The sequence below is a fragment of the Simochromis diagramma genome, unplaced genomic scaffold (assembly GCF_900408965.1).
Source record: "Simochromis diagramma unplaced genomic scaffold, fSimDia1.1 OVJJ01000802.1, whole genome shotgun sequence".
Taxonomy (NCBI): Eukaryota; Metazoa; Chordata; class Actinopteri; order Cichliformes; family Cichlidae; genus Simochromis; species Simochromis diagramma.
Window position 1 is genome coordinate 5,202,398 of NW_024387492.1, and position 18,767 is coordinate 5,221,164.

Sequence of the window (18,767 nt, forward strand, 5' to 3'; positions counted from 1 at the left end):
CCGTTGAGACACCTCATTCTATTTAAATAATTTCCATTTAGCTTCAACAGGTTATTAGAGAACACCAGAAGACTCCATATTAAAGTGACTGCAGCAGTTCGGAATTCAATTCCATCAGTGCTTTCAGTAACGGGGGCGCGCAGAGCTACAGTTTTCATCGTGTTATATTTGACAGAAGTGATGGTGATGCACTGCAGCTAAATAAAACCGCAGGCCATTGTTTTGTTGCAATGCATCACTGCCCCTACCCAATGTAGTATAACGTTGTGCTACTGTATCTGCAGAGATTCTCACAGAGAAATAAACGCGATGCACCTGGAGAGCTCCCAAGGCTCTGACACTACTTTCTGTTTTCTGTTGTTCCTATTGAAGATGCATTTACATTTTAAGTGCTTAGGCCACAGCTCAGTATTGATAGTTTTCGCTGAGGCCCGAGCTCACTGGCTTCTCTGGCTGCATTGATCCCCTACTCCCTTTCCATCACTCCATCCCTCAACCATCCTCCTGGCAGTGTTCAACAATCAGTTCTGCATACTTTTCAAAATCTGGAATATGTTATCAGTGACTGAACTCTTCAAACAGTTCACATTTAAGGCCTCCTCTGGTAGACTCTGCCGGTGGCCTTTCAGTGACACAAGTCTCAGCATAAAGCACCACATGAATTAAAGATGAAATACTTTAATGTATGTAGAGGAAGTTGTTTCCTTAGTGTGATTTTTTTTTCTATTTAGATTGACACAAAGCCTCTCAAATGTTCCTCTTCGGTACAAAAACAAAGCAATGCAATCTCTGCAGGGTAAGCAGTTCATGTTAATTTATTATTAGTAAACTTCAATTCATAATGCAGTGTGAAGACATGCAGTCATACTGCTGCTGCTTCTCTGAGGTCATGCAACTGGCAAATTGTGCAGCTGTTCCCATGGTGCATACTCAAAAATTGGGCCTGTACCACAAGGGAAGCATGGCTTAGAATAGAACTGAGAATAGAAGAAGTGGCACATTGTTCTTGATACGTGGTGACTAATGGTTAGCTGACATCGGAGCGTTAGAAACTGTTATGTGTTGGATTTAAGGTCTGTACAGCCCAAGACCATTATCCATACCTCTCCCCCTCCTAAAAATTCCTGATACACAGTTATCTAAATTGCAGTTGAAAAGGCACAGAGGAAAAAACTGCCTATCCACTCTAGAATCCAGGCCAATTGTCAATACAGCCATCCTAATGAAGCAACTTTGTATTCCATGTTGCATTTAATTTGTCACCCTCTTATCCCGACTTTGTAATATAACTCATTCTTTAATGTCTAAACTAACCACAGGTCTTAGCAGCGGGTTAAATAAACATCCCTGCAGAGCTTGAAAATGAAACTAGATTAATGTGATCCTTTCCCCAACTTGACTAGACGTGTACGTTCAAATCTATCACTGACATAAAGGCATGAATAAATTTTTTTCCCCTCCCTCCCTTCTCACAGTATCTTAAGATGTCAAGTTTCTGCATCACATGAAATGTTGCTCAGTCTGGGCTTCTAGCCCCCGAGAGGCAATATTAATCATTCATAGACGTTGCACACATTGCAGGTAAACAAAACTCTGGGTCAATATATGGAGACATGCAGACGAGGGAATTGCATCAGTGTGAAAAGATGGTCAAAGAGGGATTGTGCAGTGGGATTCGTTTTCAAGCTATTGAATACCTATCAAAGAGGGCCCATTTCCCTGAAGGTGTAAGATAGATGCAGCTCTTTTCAAGCCTGTGCTCGACGCTACTGTAGTTTGATTGCCATTCAAAGGTGATAGGGTTTGTAAACAGCACAGAAAGCACAATAATAGCACATATATTACAATCAGTGGGGTTTTTGTTTTTTAAATGTAAATATCTCACTAATTCTGATTGACACTTGCTCAAGATTGATGTTGCCAGCCCAGAAGAGATCAGTAATGCAGTCAGAGCTGTTTTAGTGACAGCCTGACGGGATGATTGTGCCAGTCTATCTTGCTGATCACACCTTTTTTTCCCCTCACATAACCGATGCCACAGGCTGCCGGTTTAATGGCTATGAGTGCTTGTGTTTCTCCTAAAAGTAGCTCATAAATTATGGAGAAGCAGTTTTATTCTGCTCTTTGAATATAAAATATATATGAAGTGGAAGCAATACATTTGTGATGGGAGACCAAGGGGGAGACAACAGGATATAGGCTACATATCACATAGACAGCAATTTCCCCGTTTGATCAAGTGATTGTTATGGAAATAACATTCCAAAAGCTCTCATTTGCCTGAACAAGACTGCCACCTGCTGGTTAGCTGCAATACTAATACTTCAGTGGTCAGGGAGGTAATTCTCAAAATGAAGTAAAAGGAAATTTTAGAAATCTCCTAGATAAGGTGTGTCAAACTTAAGGCCCGGGGGCCAGAATTGGCAAGGTAAATTCGGTCCACTGGATGGTTTTGGAAAATGTGAAGGAGGGCATCAATTTTTGACTTTTAACTGTGTTTTCATAAGTTTCACAGCTTCTTCTGCTAATAAAAACCTCCCCCATGGCTGTTCATTCGTTCATGCTACACCAGAGTAATTCATTAACATTTAAATAACAGAAATCTTCCTATTTTCTCACAAATTATTTCAGAAATGTCTCTTTATTTGGTTTTGTTTTTTAGAATTGGTCCACAAAAAGGGACATTTGCAGTGAATAAACAAAAGCTTTGTTTTGCAATGACAGGACAGTCTGTGTGATGAGCAACCAGAAGTTTTCCTGCTATCTTACACATTTATTTCTCACTATTTAAGCCAGATTTCATTCATTTACCGCAGCAGGATTTCTTTGTCGTGTTGAAAAACTGAGATGTTGTTACAATTGCAAAGCTTATAAGATATCTCTGCAATTAAATCGAAAGAAAAGGGAATTTTACTCATCCAGGTTGCTTTAGATCAAAGTGGCTCACAATGTCAAATGAGTTTGCCCTAGAACCCTGCCCTGGAACCAAGCCATCATGGGAAATTATTAGTTGTGCTTGTCCTTCATTATGAAGTGAAAAAATGTAATACTTCTTTCGCTATGCGATAAAAGTAAAGGTTAACAATGTAAGAAATTCACATTGTATTGAGCCTGACCGCTTATCCAGGCAGAAGAAAGCATGGAGGTGCATGTCCAACTAGTAAATGTTGCATGAATGCGTAGTTTCATGTGTAAATAAACAGTGAACACAAACAGAACAGGTAGTCTGTCAAAGCTGTTTTAATAGGCGTCACATGGAGGAAAAGGCTCCCACTGTTAAAATCCTTAGTTCTGTGTGGGTGCCTGAAAAAGCACCCCTCACCTCAAGCACCTAACCCCCCAACACCACCAGTGCTGACGCATGTCAGCTGGTAATTCAACACAGTGTCAAGTTTGTTCACAAGTTCAGCATCAGTTACTGGCAATATAACAGAAGTCACAGATTTCAGTCCTGTGTGCAGAACAAGGTTGTCAGTCTTATTTGTTAAAGTGAGTTTCACAAGTATTATGACGGATGGGACTGCTGCCTATGGGTGAGGAGAACTATGCCAGCGTTGGTCTTCCTGTGGTTTACCTGAGCTCAAAGTGATGGCTGAATTATAGACCACTGCCTCTGCGCCTACCTGTCTACGTAGTAAAAGGAATCTGCAGCGACAGGCTAGCTAGCATTCAGCACTACCTGTTAGACAAAAGGATAGACATTTCCTATACCAAACGTTTCATTAATAAAAATACACCTGAAATTTCTCTATGTACAACAGAAAAGAAACATTTTCACCTGCATATTCAAGATTTGTTTTAATATTAGGTATAGATTTTCTGTATTAGAAATATCACTATTTTCTGAAATGAGGATTTTCAATTAATGTAATATGATTATTTCACTCATAAATCACTGATGTACAATATTTACATATATTACAGAGCCCATTTCATCCGAAACAATATTAAAATAAATGCTCAATAGATACAAAGTTTGTTTTTTTTAAATTCTATTTATATAACAACCTTGTCAAGGAGTCCTTACACACTCCAAAATGTAAAGCCATACTCCTCTAACTATTAAGTGCAAACAATTTTTTTTTTCATATAAAAAAACTATGATTGCAGCATCCAGCGTTGAGACAGAACGATAACAAGCCGTTTCCCCAAGTGCTTTCAAAGCGTTTTGAAAAACTTGTTCCACCCTCATGAGTTCAAAATATACAAGGGAAGAAAAAGAATGAAAGAAAAACAAAACTGTGCAAATAAACTCCTGAGTTTGACAACTCGGACTTAAAAACGTTTCAAAAGGAAGTAAAAGGCAGTCTCTCTTGGGCAGGTGTTTGACAACCGTGACTGCACAAGGAATCACCCAGGAGGTGAAAAATAAGAGACTTCGCTTTGGGGATATGCTGCTGTCGCTCCAAAACAGTTCCTCATCTTATTCCCTTTATCTGTGAATATATTACATTTATTTTTTCTCTTTCTTTTTTTTTTTTTTTTTTTTTTAAAAAGGGATTTAATTAAACCCACACAAAAAGGTCAGGTTGAGGCATCATCACAAATGCTTACACCGTATCTAGTCTTTGAAGATTTACAGGCACAAGAGATTGGGGGATTAGTTTGTTATTGTTAGACTAGACACGTTCTGATATGAGCATAGATGCAATAATGAAGCCAGTCAAACCTTCCCATAAGCCTCCTGGATGATTTAAAACTTGCCATCTAACTTCCAATAGCACCCTTTAAACCCACTCCACCTCCCCCACACAGGCGTGCGCGCACACACACACACACACACACACACAAAACAAAGGGGGTCAAGTTTCTAACTCTGGCCTTGGCCAAAATTCTTAACATGAACAGTAACACAAAGAGAGCATCTGGGTGCTTGTAGTGATGAGAATGAAAGGAAACACTCGAGGTCATGTGATGTGTGACTGTGTGTGAAGAAGCGCTGCAGGGCCTCGGTCGTGGTCGTCCCCACGTCTCTGTTGCGTGGAGCTGTTATTAGCAGCACCAGCATCGACTATACTACTGTTCCACTGGGGGAATTGGCTGGGTTGTTTTGAGATGATAGCAATCCCTGTGGAGAGACAGATAACACACATTGATAATAAAGGTTTTTACTCAAATCTAACACGAGAGGTAGAACGGTGAGGCCGTGAGGTTTGCTCTTTTTTTCTTTTTTTTTTTTTTTTTTTTAAACAAACCGTCCTATTTATAATCAAAAATGATGCAGATTTATAATATATAAATATATAGATATATATATATATATAGCGATAGATAGATATAGATATATATGAGGTGTGAACTCAAACCCAAACCCAACTGCTTCTGAATGCAAGAATTACTCAAAAACAAAACAACAACAAAACATAACTTTAAAGTGTCACAAGAGAGTATTCTCATGAGGCCCGTCACTCACCACTTTCCCAGGCCTAGCCCAGGTGCAAACGAAACCCTCCTGACAGGCTGTTACCAGACAGTCCTCCAGGAAGATTAACACAGTGAGTCTTTCGTGAGCTATCTTTTTGCACACCAGCGGTTCCAGGAGCGGCACCTCCTCCATGCGTGGGCACAGAGTAGTGCCTAAAGTCTTAGCAGCGTCAGCTTTCGCCATCTTTGACGAACTGAGCTGGTTTAGCTTGTCGCTGCTCTTGCTGCTGATGTGACCCATGCTGTGGTTTCTCTTGTGGTCCTTCTCGTGGCGCTCCTTCCGCGAGTCGTGTAACGACAGTGTTGCAAACTTGCTGACGCTGGTGGCGATGAAAGCGCTGTCAATGATGCTGTTGGCCTTGGTTGTGGCGGTGGTGCTGCTGCTGCTGTTGCTGCTGCCTGTGTTACTGTTGGGGGTGCTGCCCCCCGCTGGATTTGAGGAGTGAGGCAAGCTATTGGACCGAGGCAAGGTGCCGGGGAGGGAGTTAGTTGGGTTGCCGCTAGTGCTACTATTGCTCAAATTGTCTTTACTGTTGGTGCCACCGGAACTGGTGGTCGTGGACAGAGTAGAAGGAGGTTGTCCTGTTGCTGGAGGGCTTGTGGCACTCATAACATTAGTGTGTGTTCGAGTGCGGGACAAAGGGAGGTGAGGGAAGAGAATGTCCTCTGTGAGGTCCCACAGGCACAGCTGGGTGTCCTGTCCCACTGAGCCAAATCTGTAGGTCACACTAACCGGTCTACTGTCCGTAGAGTTTCTCTTAGAAAGCCGAGAATGAGAACTGTTTGCTCTGTCTCTGCCTGCACTGAAGTGATTCTGCTCGTGAAAGTCCTCGTCGCTGCCACTAAACTCCGCAGGCAAGTCGCCATCCTCAACACTGGTGGTACAGTGGTCAAACGCCACCACGCTCACCCATGACTTGTGGCCATGCCCTCGTGCAATGACTCTACAGTCCAAAAATGACCAAACCGTCACCAGGTCGTCCTCCCCTCCTGCCACAATATACCGTCCATCGGGGCTCCAGCACACGCACAGTAAGCCACCGAAGTAGCTCTTCATAGTTCCGTGTAGCTCTGCGGCATCAAAGCCAAAAACCCGCAGGAAGCCATCCTGGCTCGCACAAGCTAGAAACTTTCCATCTGGGGAGAAAGCGAACTCGTTGAGCGCCCCTTCGCCCACTGTCCACCGCAGTAACGGGTTACGAGCCGATTTGCTCTTGCAGGTATGCACAGCATAATTTTCACCCTGCTTAAGGAGCTGGTAGTGAGGTGCTGTGGTGCCACAGGTGTTTTCCACATTGTACAAGTACATGCTGCCACTGGAGTGAGCCACAAGAAACAGGCTCTCTGAACCAGGAACCCATCGCACACACGTTACTCTCGACTTGTCGATAAGTCTCTGGAAAGAGAAGAATAGAAAAAAAGGAAAAACAAAGCAAAAAACAAGGAGACAGGTCAGCTAGTGGACTAGATCAAACATAAACACAATTTCTTTAAGGATTAATAAAGTATTCTGATTCTGATAAACATATTATTGGGAGCCTGTACAAGGAAAGTTCATCATATCCATGACACCTTTTTTCTATTTGTCACCACTTACCCCAAAATCAGCAGTCAAGCTAAGGGGTCACACAAAGGTGATTAACAACATGCCAAGTCAGGTTTCTCGATCTAGCTATGAGGATGTTCATATGAAAGAATATGACCAATCAGAAATGGGGTAAGACTAAGGGAAGAAAAGTGATATACACTATGGTATTATAAAAATAGATTTTAAAGACATAATAGAGGCTTAAAAATTAAACTAACACGTGCATGAACACACACTCGCACACACATGCGCATCAGGGCTAAAGCTATTACACCAGAGAGTTTGCGTGTTTGAGACAAAAGTACAATAAAAAAAAAAAAGAGTCATCTAAATATGTCTATGTAGTTATCTCAGTCAGAAAATGTCCAGGTCATGGGAGTCTGGACTGCTTGAGAAGAAGGCAACTGGTATCTTTTGTGGTTTGTGAAAATGAGCCACCATATAATTCAAATATGAAGGTTGCTACAGACTAAATATGCGCCATGGCTTCCCCAGTGTAACCAATTTTTGCATAGAGGAAGTGGAAAGTAACACTGTCTGATCGCCTTCAGAGATCAGATGGGCAGATGACACCTGTGTCAAAATAGAAAACCTATAAAGCAGAAGCCTGCATAATGACTGAAACCAGCCCACTGAAGGAACAATGGGCTGGGAGGTCGTTTCAGTCATTATGCAAATGTACTGTATAAGATCGGGGAAACCTGCAGTCAGCTGAGACTGAAGAAGCTACTTTAATGAGTGATGAAGCGTTTCTCCCACTGAAAACGCTACGTCCAGATGAACAGAATCAACTTTTGGAGACACCTTATTAATATGAGAATAAATGCACCGGAACAAACCTCAGACATCCACCAGGGATAGAGAACAACAAAGGGAAATATACTGTTGTCCAGTATGTGGCAAGTTTTTTTAGATAAGTTCCAAAAAATGTTCTCCAACCATTAACACCCTAGTACACGTTTCACCATGGAAAACTCTCAAGACAAAAACTGGCTCATCCCAAGGCTAAAATACTCTAACATAAGCTAAACAACACAGTGTAATTCAGTAAGCAGTGTTCAAATTTTTACATGGGAGGAACCAAACACTCGCTCCACAAATGCATTACACAACATAACAGAGCCACCTCAACAGGAAAAGGACAGGACAACACCAAATACCTCATATTATGATAAAGTGAGGCAAAGACTCATAGAGGATTCCCACCTTGGCCCTGATTACAATAATGACCAAAGCCTTGTTTCACACCTTGGCTCATGTGACGACTCACATAATTAACAGTGGCTCACAAGACCTCAGGACAACCCCCACTAGGGATTAAGTCATTGAGATTCTCCATGAGTTGTTTTAGAATTTTACGAAACCTCTTCGATGAGAGGGGAAACTCTTCATAACCAAAAATAAAGTTCCTTTGTTTTAAAGCATTCATGATGCTGCTTGATTATGTGTGAGCTTCATCTTCTTTGGCCAGCTAGACTGAAAAAGCAATATTAATAAAGTTTAGTCTATTCAAAGTACAATAAAATTTTTAAAATGACTTACAGACAGCTTGGACAAAAGGAAGAATTTATATTTCTTACTAATGCTCACCAGAGAAAAACAAAGACTTTAGATTTTCTTTTATTTTTTTTATTTGTTTTTTTACAACCTTTAACTATCTACACACTTGGATCACAAGGATCATCCAGGAATGGTGATGCTTCATTCCAGAAAACTGAACATACCTGTTTATCTCTTACGTCAAACATAACCTGTAGAGCAGATTAGGTCTACGGTACAAATTATGTTGGTGATGTACCCTGGTAAGTAGTGGACCACATTTGGAACACTGAAAATCCAGGGTTAAACCCGAAGTTACATTACTAAGCCTCAAATCCTTCTTCATAGTACAAGGCTCAAGAGAGGCAAGTTGTCTTCAAAACAATGATAACTGCTACCCACCTCCTCATTGAAGAGTTTGCTGGTTTCCTTCTTTATTGGGTCTATGAGCTGCACCTGGCCAGCTGAGAAGCCCACCAGCAGAGAGACACTCTCTGCTGTAGCTGTGAGGGGGTTGAAGTCATGGCACGTAGGCTGCGTTCCTTTGTATATCCTCTTGTCTATGGGCTTACTAAGATCAGCAGCCTGCAATTACAAACACATTGACATGACTAAAAATAAATTAAAGAAACTGTGATATGTTGTTACATGCAGAAAGTCATTATTCCGAAATAGAAAGAAAGAGCAACAAAGCCTGACTAATGCAAATCTAACATTTGTGACAGCTTCATGACTATCACTTTCTTCAGGTCTATTTTGGGGCATAAAACAAGTCAGAGAGAAAGGTTAGGAGTTGCAACGCTTCTAAAGGTATCAGTGTTGTCAAAGAGGCAGCTCAAAATAAAATGAGATAAAATAAGCATCTATGGCTGCCCGACAATACAAGTGCTACGATGATGCTGTGGCTAGACTGTCATAAATCATTTATACAAGGATGCTTCATATTCCACCTGGGTTAGAGACAGAAGACATATTTCCAGGGATGTTCAGCTGCTAAGATAAAGTTTAAACAGAAATAAATACCTCAAACAAAACTTGCTTGATCCCAACTGTTTGCAGTGGATCTGTCTAATCCTTGAACAATAAACTTTATGTACAACAACTCACTGTGACTTGTCATCCTGACATACCCTGGTTAGGGTTTCAGGTGACAAATGTTTTACTCACTTTTGTCAACAGACAAAATGGTGATTTTGATCTATCTGTCACTAATCTGAAACTGTGCAAAATGTGTTGCTGTGTTTCAATTTCTTTTACCCACTGTCCTGTATATGGCTGAAAAACTTTGAGATGTTAAGTGGCAATCCCATTGATTGTAAGATTAGTGGTTTGACCATTAGCTCCTTCTTTATGCACATCACTGGGTCTTTGAACAAGACATTTAACCCCAAAATAATCCAGATAGTCAGGCCTTCACCTTGTAATGTGTGTGTGTGTGTGTGTGTGTGTTATCCATCTATGTTAGCTATCTTTGTGAGGACCGAAATCTGCATTCTACTATACTTGTGAGAACCAACAGTCACTTGTGAGGACACACACACCGGTCCTCACAAGTTTGAAGGCCTTTTTGAGGCTCAAAATGTGGTTTTAGTGTCAGGGTTACAATTAGGCTATGGTTAGGTTTAGGGTAAGGGTTAGAGTTAGGCATCATTTTTAATGGTTGGGGTTAGGGTAAAGGGCTAGGGAAACCATTATGTCAATGAAGGTCCTCACTAAGATAGCTGAATGGGGTTTTGTTTTTTTTTTGTGTGTGTGTGTGTGTGTGTGTGTGTGTGTGTGTGTGTGTGTGTGTGTGTGTGTGTGTGTGTGTGTGTGTGTGTGTGTGTGGCTGCACTAGTTCAGTCCGTGCTCTGGGATTCCAAAAGTTGATGCAGAAGTTTTGAGAATTGCTGATGTTAAAAACCACCCGAGACGTCCCTACATCAGGAAAATGAACCTGAATACAAATGCTGTCCCTAGAGCTAATGCAGCATTTACTCTGGTTCAATTTTGTTGTATCAACAGGTTAACATTGCTGTTTACTGGCAAACAGTTATAATGGCTAATATTTACTCCCTGCAGTTTTGATTAAGTAGTAAAAGTGTCAGCATTTTTATCACTATTCTAAAATTTTCTCTAGGATCTATTTTCCATAGACAGCAGTGTTGTTAAATGTTTTGACATTGCAGTTTTTCGGTTGCTCAGTCAATCTGAGGATTTTTTTAATCATAAGGAAACGTCAAACACTAGCCTCAGGGTTCAAAAACTGTAAAATCGAAACACACAATTCTGTAGCTTAACTTGCTGTCAAATAACAGACTTCATAACTTTTCAAACCTAAAGGTTGCCCTTTGCCAAGTAGTACACCATATTAACTTAGAATTATCCAAAATAAGTGTTCCTCTTTGCACTTTACTTTTGTTAAAGACGACAGAAGAACAGCTCTAACATTAACGTCAATATGCAATGTTAGAGTTTTCGTGGAAAACCAAAACACGAACAAAAGTGTGAGTCCTTATTAGGATGCTTGGCCGCTACACCCAGCTTACGGGTCAAGCACATCACCAGCATGATCACCGCTGTCACAGTCACCATCTCTGCTTAAACGTGTCTTGCTGCAATGACATCACCACTGCACGCAACCTAAACAGTGGATCACATTGCATCACAACCCAGTCCTGACAGTAGCGTGCACACATCATTACACCATGAAAAACAACACTGTTCACTTCCATGCCCACAGCTTACAAAGTCTAAAGCTTACATGCAGTCAGTGGCTTCTTTAAAAGGAACAACAAAGTTGTTTCCTGTCTGTATTGCCACCGACAGTGTAGAGGTGCACTTTCCACGTAAAGAAACGCGGATAAACAAACACCACATGACATGACAGAACAGGAGAAGCCTTTTCTCGTATAGCACAGTTCACTGGGTAATTTCATGTCACAGCTTTTCGCCGAATTAACTAGTGAACCTTGGAGGGCGCACAAATCTAATCGAAGCAACAACAACAACAAAAACAACTGTGGCGATGTTAGCTAAGAATGCTAATCAGTCTCTAACTTAGCTAGGTTTGCTACATGGCCTTCTCTTGATAATCTGCGCACTTAAATAACAGAAGCCGAGAGAGCTGACAGCCGGTTTGCAACGCATTTAAATATGTCAAATTAACGGACTGCTCCCGAACAGCGGTTACTTTGCCTCCTCGCTCAGTACTGTTTACCTTTCTCACGCCTTTGTAGATATAAAAGTAGAGTTCCCGGCCCACATTGAAACAGATCCTGTCGCCGTTGCCGGACTGGTCGTTTACATTGACGAAGGAGACCTTGACGGGATTGGAGCCCTGCGAGTTGAAAGGCACCCTGTTCGGGCGGCTGTATTCAGAGTGAGTGAGGAGTTTGTAGACACCTTCTCGTGTGGTGAACTGAGTTTTAATTTCGTTCATCTCCTTCCCTCCTCCCTCCGCCGCCATCTTGGAAATCGCCGTTCATCCTTGTCCTGGCCCCGGATGTCAGCGAGAGCGCATGCGTTGAACCGTTGCGGTCGCAGCCATGCGTACAATGAATTATAGAGTCCAGCAGAAAAACAGAAGTGTATGCGCGTGTAAAACGCGATTAATTTAAACAATAAACGCATCGACTTAAAATAACTCGCTGTTATTTAATATTTTTTATTGGTAAAATCAATGTTTTTTTTACAACTTTTATGGACCACCAAAGCAATAAGTAAATTATATTTATTTTGAATGAATACAAATAAAAATTCTATGTAATAATAAGAAAACCTATGGTGAAAAAGCTTTCAATTGAGTATAAACAGAGTAAACAAAAATAAATATTATTAGTAAATAAAAACAAAGGGGGAAAATCTCTCTGTGCAATAAAATCTTCCATAGTCAAGGCAAAGACAGAAAGTTCTGAAATAGAAAACCAAGACTGAAACTCATGGTCACTTCTGTAATCAAAGCACCAAAGTAAGAACCATCCCGGGATGTAAAAACTACCTTCTGGCACTAAGTTCCAGAAACATTGCTATTATTATCATTCTTCCATTTCATTAAAAAAAGGACTGACTCACTGTCTTACTCAAACAGAATAGTGGAACACCGAGAAACTTGGCTTCTCTCTTTCATCAGTTTACACTGAGGTACATGAGTATTCAGCTTCTAGTAACGTCTGCTACCAGCTGGAAACGTTTCGATTATGTAACTGATCCCTAGAAAGTGCGATACACTGCCCTCCTCTGGTAAGTAAAGCCATTACAGCTCAGATCGGACCAGAGTATTCTAGTCGTCTGTCTTACACAAGTCTGACTTTAATTATTTTTACATGTAAGTGCAGCCTATTCCAAGTGTTATGGGATGAATGGGTTTTTACAACCTCTTGCTAAACCATCACAAGCTCTCATCAACACACTGTGTCTTTGGCATACACATATTAATGTGTTATAGGGAAGCTTATGATTTCTGCGAGAATTTAAGTTTGGCCAATGGCCACAGAGCAGAGTCAAAATTCAGTTTGCTTCACCATAAGTCTCTCTCTATCACCAAATACTTTGGATGGCATATTCTGTTTGCAATCCACAAATGAAAATCAGGAAATTAAATGGAAAGTTCTAGACATTCCTAGTAAGTTGGTCTGCAATATGCATTATGCAAATAAAGAAAAGATAATCTAAACTCTGACAATATGCATATATAGATGTGTAAATAAGGCAGCATATGGGTTTACCTCCAGAATTTCTGTTTGGTCAATTTATTAATCAATAAATTTGTTAATAGCCCAGAACAAATTCAGAAGTGTATGAAGGTATGAGCTAAACCAGGCCCAGCCCAGCAAAGACACCACTCTGATTGTGAAATGTGAATGAGTGCACAGATTTTGAACTTTTGACTGTATTTTCATTAGTTTTTACAACTTTTCCTATTGATAAAAATCTCCCCCATAGCCATTCATACTATACCAAAGTAGTTAAGTAATAGATAAACAATTAAATTGCAGAAAAGTTCCTGTTTCTGTGATATACTATATAAATTTGTTTTTGTTTTTGTTTGTTTTTTTAGTTTTTTCTTTTTTTAGTTTTCTTTTCTTTTCTTTTCTTTTTTTTACAAGAAGTCCATTTTAAATGTGTTTGTGATGTGGAAAAATTGAGACACACTGTTAAAATCGCATTAAAGACATCTCAGGGATTAAATGTCTAGGTAAATGTCTTTCTCTGGTCCAGCCCACAGTGGGCTGGACCAAAGTGGGCTGTATGTGTCCCACAATGAAATTAATTTAACATGGCTAATCTAAACTGTGAATGGACAGCAAGTTGCAAACAGCATCCCAAATGGCTTTAAATATGAGCATATGTGGGTGCAGTGGGGCACCATGGCAGCTGCTGATGGCAAAGGCAATGCACAGCTGTGGTGCTGGGTTATGCTGTCTAACAGCTATACAAGCTATCAGTGAAGCTCTCATTGTGACTGACAGGCACTCCTTGTGACTCTGCAACCCTATAAGGGCACACCAACTTTAGAGCTCCAATGTCCCAATCGCAACCCCCTTCCAGACCATTCCTCAGCACCCCCCTGACTGTAGTGAACATACAATCTGGAAGCTTCTGAATGGGAGCTTCGAGAAACCATCCCGTAAGTATAAAAAGACGTCGTCATATCGTGTGGTCTGCATAGAGTCAGAAGACGCTCACTAGAACACAACCAAGAGAGACTTACTGCCCACAGGAGCAGCAGAGAAGCACACACTTGAAGTTCTCCAAGAAGAGAAGTCAAGCTCAGTGATACATTTGTCTACTAGAGGTGACAGAAGACAAAGATTAAATCCAAGGTAAGAATGGAATCAATGCAACAATCATTTCGATTTTAGAGTATACTGGGTGCTTGCACGGTTTTATGTAAAGTGAGTGATTTAATTCACAAGACACTTACTGCTCATAGGAGCAGCAGCCAAGCACACACTTGAAGCTCTTGAAGAAGAGAAATCAAGCTCAGTGATTGATTTAACTATACAAAGTAACAAAAAATGAAGATTATATTCAAGGTATGAATTAGAATTCAAGGTAAGAATTAGAAAATTTAAAACAACTTTTGCTTTTTACAGTATATTGGGTGCTTTTGTGATATAATGTAATTAACTTTAACCTTTACTATCGGTTAGAATCAGAATGGTATAGTGTATGTGCTTTTCTATCAGTGTCTAAGTAGGACTGTTACAGGCATGAAGCACATGGCAAGCAAGGTGACCCAAGTATGGGACCAATGGCTTCTCAGGACCTATTCTAACAGCTGATGCAGCACATTTGCATCTTAGCTTAGTAAACTGTAAAGGAATTATTGATTCTGGATTAAAACTTTTGTTTAATCTATGAAATGTTCTTAGAAGGCCTAAAAATATACGCAGTAGCCGTGACAACAGACTACCCCTTCCTATGCTGAAAAAAAAAGTTAGTTTGTCTTTCATCTTTGAATTTCAAGTTGCTATTTTTTTTAACAAAAACACTGCACACATTAAAGCTATTAGGGGTTTCCAAAGCATCTGAACACCCCCCCCCCCCAAAAAAATGCCAGTTCTCTGATTGACAGAAGGAACATGTGCACATCAGCAGGCCATGTGGCTGCCTGAGAAAAACTTAACCGAAGAAGTTCAGAGTAAATAAATTTAAACTACAGGTGAAAATATAATTATTCGAAAACACAAAAAATATAGAGGTACAATTTCTTTTTTTTTTTTTCTGAAAAATGTTACCCAATATGTTCTCCCCCTTTAGATGCCTGAGAGCTCTGCACACATTATGGAGGAGGAGGTGGAGACCTTTGCCTTCCAGGCTGAAATTGCTCAGCTGATGTCCCTTATTATCAACACTTTCTACTCAAATAAAGAGATCTTCCTTAGGGAGCTCATCTCCAACTCCTCAGATGTAAGGGAAATAAACACTTCAGCATCATGTTTTCCTTTTTTTTTTTAATGTAAAACAAGCCCTTATATTTTTTGCCAAAAAAAAAAGTATTTTAATTGAGTTATCTATTCTCGGCAGGCCTTGGATAAAATCAGATATGAAAGCTTGACGGATCCCACCAAACTTGAGTCCTGCAAGGACCTGAAGATTGAAATCAGGCCTGATCTGCATGCTCGCACCCTGACCCTCCTTGACACAGGTATCGGCATGACCAAAGCTGACCTGATCAACAACCTGGGCACAATCGCAAAGTCCGGCACCAAGGCTTTCATGGAGGCTCTGCAAGCTGGGGCTGATATCTCCATGATCGGTCAGTTTGGTGTGGGTTTTTACTCTGCCTACCTGGTAGCCGAGAAGGTGACAGTCATTACCAAGCACAACGATGACGAGCAGTATGTGTGGGAGTCTGCAGCTGGAGGCTCATTCACAGTCAGGCCTGATACAGGTATGTCTTAGTCCCCTCATTTACAGATCAATTGAATCAGTCATTTTCACCCTGTCTGCCACGGTTCTAATTTTGTTGTTGATTTTAGGAGAGCCAATTGGCAGAGGCACAAAAGTGATCCTTCACCTCAAGGAAGACCAGACAGAGTACTGCGAGGAGAAGCGCGTCAAAGAAGTTGTGAAGAAGCACTCACAGTTCATTGGCTATCCCATCACACTTTTTGTAAGTTTTTAATTACACAGTAAGAACAGTTATTCAATCAATACTTGATAATAACCACACATTGACTGTGATAATGGCATGGCAACGCAAAATTATAATATGCCTTTGCATATTTAAGGTGGAGAAGACAAGAGAGAAGGAAGTAGACCTGGAGGAGGGAGAAAAGGAAGAGGAGGTTGAGAAGGAGGCTGCTGAGGACAAGGACAAACCTAAGATTGAGGACGTTGGCTCTGATGAGGATGAAGATACAAAGGATGGCAAGAACAAGAGGAAGAAGAAGGTCAAGGAGAAGTACATTGATGCCCAGGAGCTCAACAAGACCAAGCCTATCTGGACCCGAAACCCTGATGACATCACCAATGAAGAGTATGGCGAGTTCTACAAGAGTCTTACCAATGACTGGGAGGACCACCTGGCTGTGAAGGTAAGCTAAATCTTCTTGTGATGATCATTCTAAAACATATTTAGCAACACCAGTTGCAATAATGTTATGCTAATTAATACATATCTACCCCCGCAGCATTTCTCAGTGGAAGGCCAGCTGGAGTTCCGCGCCTTGCTCTTTGTACCCAGAAGAGCTGCATTTGACCTCTTTGAAAACAAGAGAAAGAGAAACAACATCAAGCTTTATGTGCGCAGGGTCTTCATCATGGACAACTGTGAAGAACTGATCCCAGAATACCTCAGTAAGTAACAATGAAGTAACACATAAATCTTGACGCATTCTCTCAAAATTCATAGTTATTAGTAATTGTTTTTGGAACTCAACTCCTGGTTTTGGGAAGCTGACCAGTTTATTTTCCCTACTCAGATTTCATCAAAGGTGTGGTGGACTCTGAGGACCTGCCACTGAACATCTCCAGAGAGATGCTGCAGCAGAGCAAGATCCTGAAGGTCATCCGCAAGAACCTGGTCAAGAAGTGCATGGAGCTTTTCTCAGAACTGGCTGAGGACAAGGACAACTACAAGAAGTTCTATGAGCAGTTCTCCAAGAACATCAAGGTAGGTTCATCCATCTGAATTTCTTCAACTCTAAAACTTCAGAAAAAATGTCTGATACCAATCATCTAGCATGGATTTTAATACCACAAAATGACACGCTGTTTTTTTATGTTTAGCTTGGAATCCATGAAGACTCCCAGAACAGGAAGAAACTGTCTGAGCTGCTCCGCTACTACACCTCAGCCTCTGGAGATGAAATGGTTTCCCTCAAGGACTATGTCTCTCGTATGAAGGATAACCAGAAGCACATCTACTACATCACTGGTAAGTTATTCAGTGTGGTTTATTTTCCTTTGTTTTCAAGTATTCCCCAGTAGTTTAAGTTCATTAAACACCATATTGAAATAACTTTAACAGGTGAGACCAAAGACCAGGTTGCCAACTCTGCCTTTGTGGAGCGCCTTCGCAAAGCTGGCCTGGAGGTCATCTACATGATTGAGCCCATCGATGAGTACTGTGTCCAGCAGCTGAAGGAGTACGATGGCAAGAACTTGGTTTCAGTAACCAAGGAAGGCCTGGAGCTGCCTGAGGATGAGGAGGAGAAGAAGAAGCAGGAAGAGCTCAAGACTAAGTTTGAGGACCTCTGCAAGATCATGAAGGACATCCTTGACAAGAAGATTGAAAAGGTAATTTTTCTCCTTCAGAAAATGATACAGTTATTATAGTTAACATTGTTAGGGATGAGAAGTTGGCTTGACTGTGTTCAAACATACTAAAAATACTGAATTTCTATCCTGACAGGTTGTAGTTTCGAACCGTTTGGTTGCTTCCCCTTGCTGCATTGTCACCAGCACCTATGGATGGACGGCAAACATGGAGAGGATCATGAAGTCTCAGGCACTGAGAGACAACTCCACCTTGGGCTACATGACTGCAAAGAAGCACCTTGAGATTAATCCCTCGCATCCAATCATTGAGACCTTGAGGGAGAAGGCAGAGGCTGACAAGAACGACAAAGCTGTGAAGGACCTGGTCATTCTCCTGTTCGAGACTGCTCTGCTCTCCTCAGGATTCACACTGGAAGACCCACAGACACATGCTAACCGCATCTACAGAATGATCAAACTTGGTCTTGGTATGTATATCTTTTCCTTTAAACATTCAGGTAGTAGTTAGGTTATTATACATTAATTGAGGAATTTGTTTTTTTTAATGGCTGTATTTCTATACACAGGAATTGATGATGATGATTCTGCAGTTGAAGACATAATTCAGCCCACTGATGAAGATATGCCAGTCTTGGAAGGCGACGATGACACGTCAAGAATGGAGGAAGTTGACTAAATTATTTACTAGACTTTTTCTGGCTTTCATTTTTATTTTTGTAATTTATGTTCCTAATTTAAATGTACATTATTTTTTAGCAGAATTTCTGTTAGTAAACAATGTGCTAGTCAGAAAAAGTTGACGGAATTAATACAGACCACAGTGGCTTTAGTTTATATTGTATCAGCCACTTATAAAACTTCTGACAATCACTAAGAGTATTATTAAGTCACTGGGGGTTTGACTTATATCTCTTTTGTAACATTTTTTATGAAAAGCAATCAAATTTGTAATAAAATATATTTTAAAAATGACACCTGCCACTTTTTATTGATCTACTGCACTTTA

General features: G+C 40.7%; 2 protein-coding genes across 3 annotated transcripts; one reads left to right on the forward strand and one right to left on the reverse strand.

The window, feature by feature from the left end:
• Positions 1-3,222: 3,222 nt before the first annotated feature.
• wdr20b (WD repeat domain 20b) lies at positions 3,223-12,048 on the reverse strand. Its single transcript, XM_040017441.1, has 4 exons — positions 11,751-12,048; positions 8,954-9,136; positions 5,414-6,820; positions 3,223-5,068 (listed from the first exon to the last, which is right to left on the reverse strand). The coding sequence occupies exons 1-4, from the start codon at positions 11,997-11,999 to the stop codon at positions 5,012-5,014; spliced, it is 1,896 nt and encodes a 631-aa protein (XP_039873375.1). The 5' UTR covers positions 12,000-12,048; the 3' UTR covers positions 3,223-5,011.
• A 1,996-nt stretch (positions 12,049-14,044) lies between these two features.
• Positions 14,045-18,498, forward strand: hsp90aa1.1 (heat shock protein 90, alpha (cytosolic), class A member 1, tandem duplicate 1). Of its 2 annotated transcripts, XM_040017430.1 has the most exons (12): positions 14,045-14,159; positions 14,253-14,355; positions 15,296-15,445; positions 15,563-15,929; positions 16,018-16,151; positions 16,270-16,575; positions 16,672-16,837; positions 16,963-17,153; positions 17,270-17,417; positions 17,511-17,779; positions 17,895-18,228; positions 18,328-18,498. In XM_040017430.1, exons 3-12 carry the CDS (start codon positions 15,296-15,298, stop codon positions 18,435-18,437), a joined length of 2,175 nt encoding a protein of 724 aa, XP_039873364.1. In that variant the 5' UTR covers positions 14,045-14,159; positions 14,253-14,355; the 3' UTR covers positions 18,438-18,498. The 2 variants fall into 2 exon arrangements, with proteins under 2 accessions (XP_039873364.1, XP_039873363.1); XM_040017429.1 differs by lacking the exon at positions 14,045-14,159 and having other exon boundaries at positions 14,166-14,355.
• Positions 18,499-18,767: the final 269 nt, after the last annotated feature.

Coding starts and splice junctions, on each gene's coding strand:
- hsp90aa1.1 (XM_040017430.1), top strand. CDS start 15,296: ATGCCTGAGAGCTCTGCACACATTATGGAGGAGGAGGTGGAGACCTTT. Junction 16,152..16,269: donor GCTATCCCATCACACTTTTT/GTAAGTTTTTAA, acceptor TGCATATTTAAG/GTGGAGAAGACAAGAGAGAA. Junction 16,838..16,962: donor ACTGATCCCAGAATACCTCA/GTAAGTAACAAT, acceptor TTCCCTACTCAG/ATTTCATCAAAGGTGTGGTG.
- wdr20b (XM_040017441.1), bottom strand. CDS start 11,999: ATGGCGGCGGAGGGAGGAGGGAAGGAGATGAACGAAATTAAAACTCAG. Junction 6,821..8,953: donor GCAAACTCTTCAATGAGGAG/GTGGGTAGCAGT, acceptor TTCTCTTTCCAG/AGACTTATCGACAAGTCGAG. Junction 5,069..5,413: donor GGGCTAGGCCTGGGAAAGTG/GTGAGTGACGGG, acceptor GTCTCTCCACAG/GGATTGCTATCATCTCAAAA.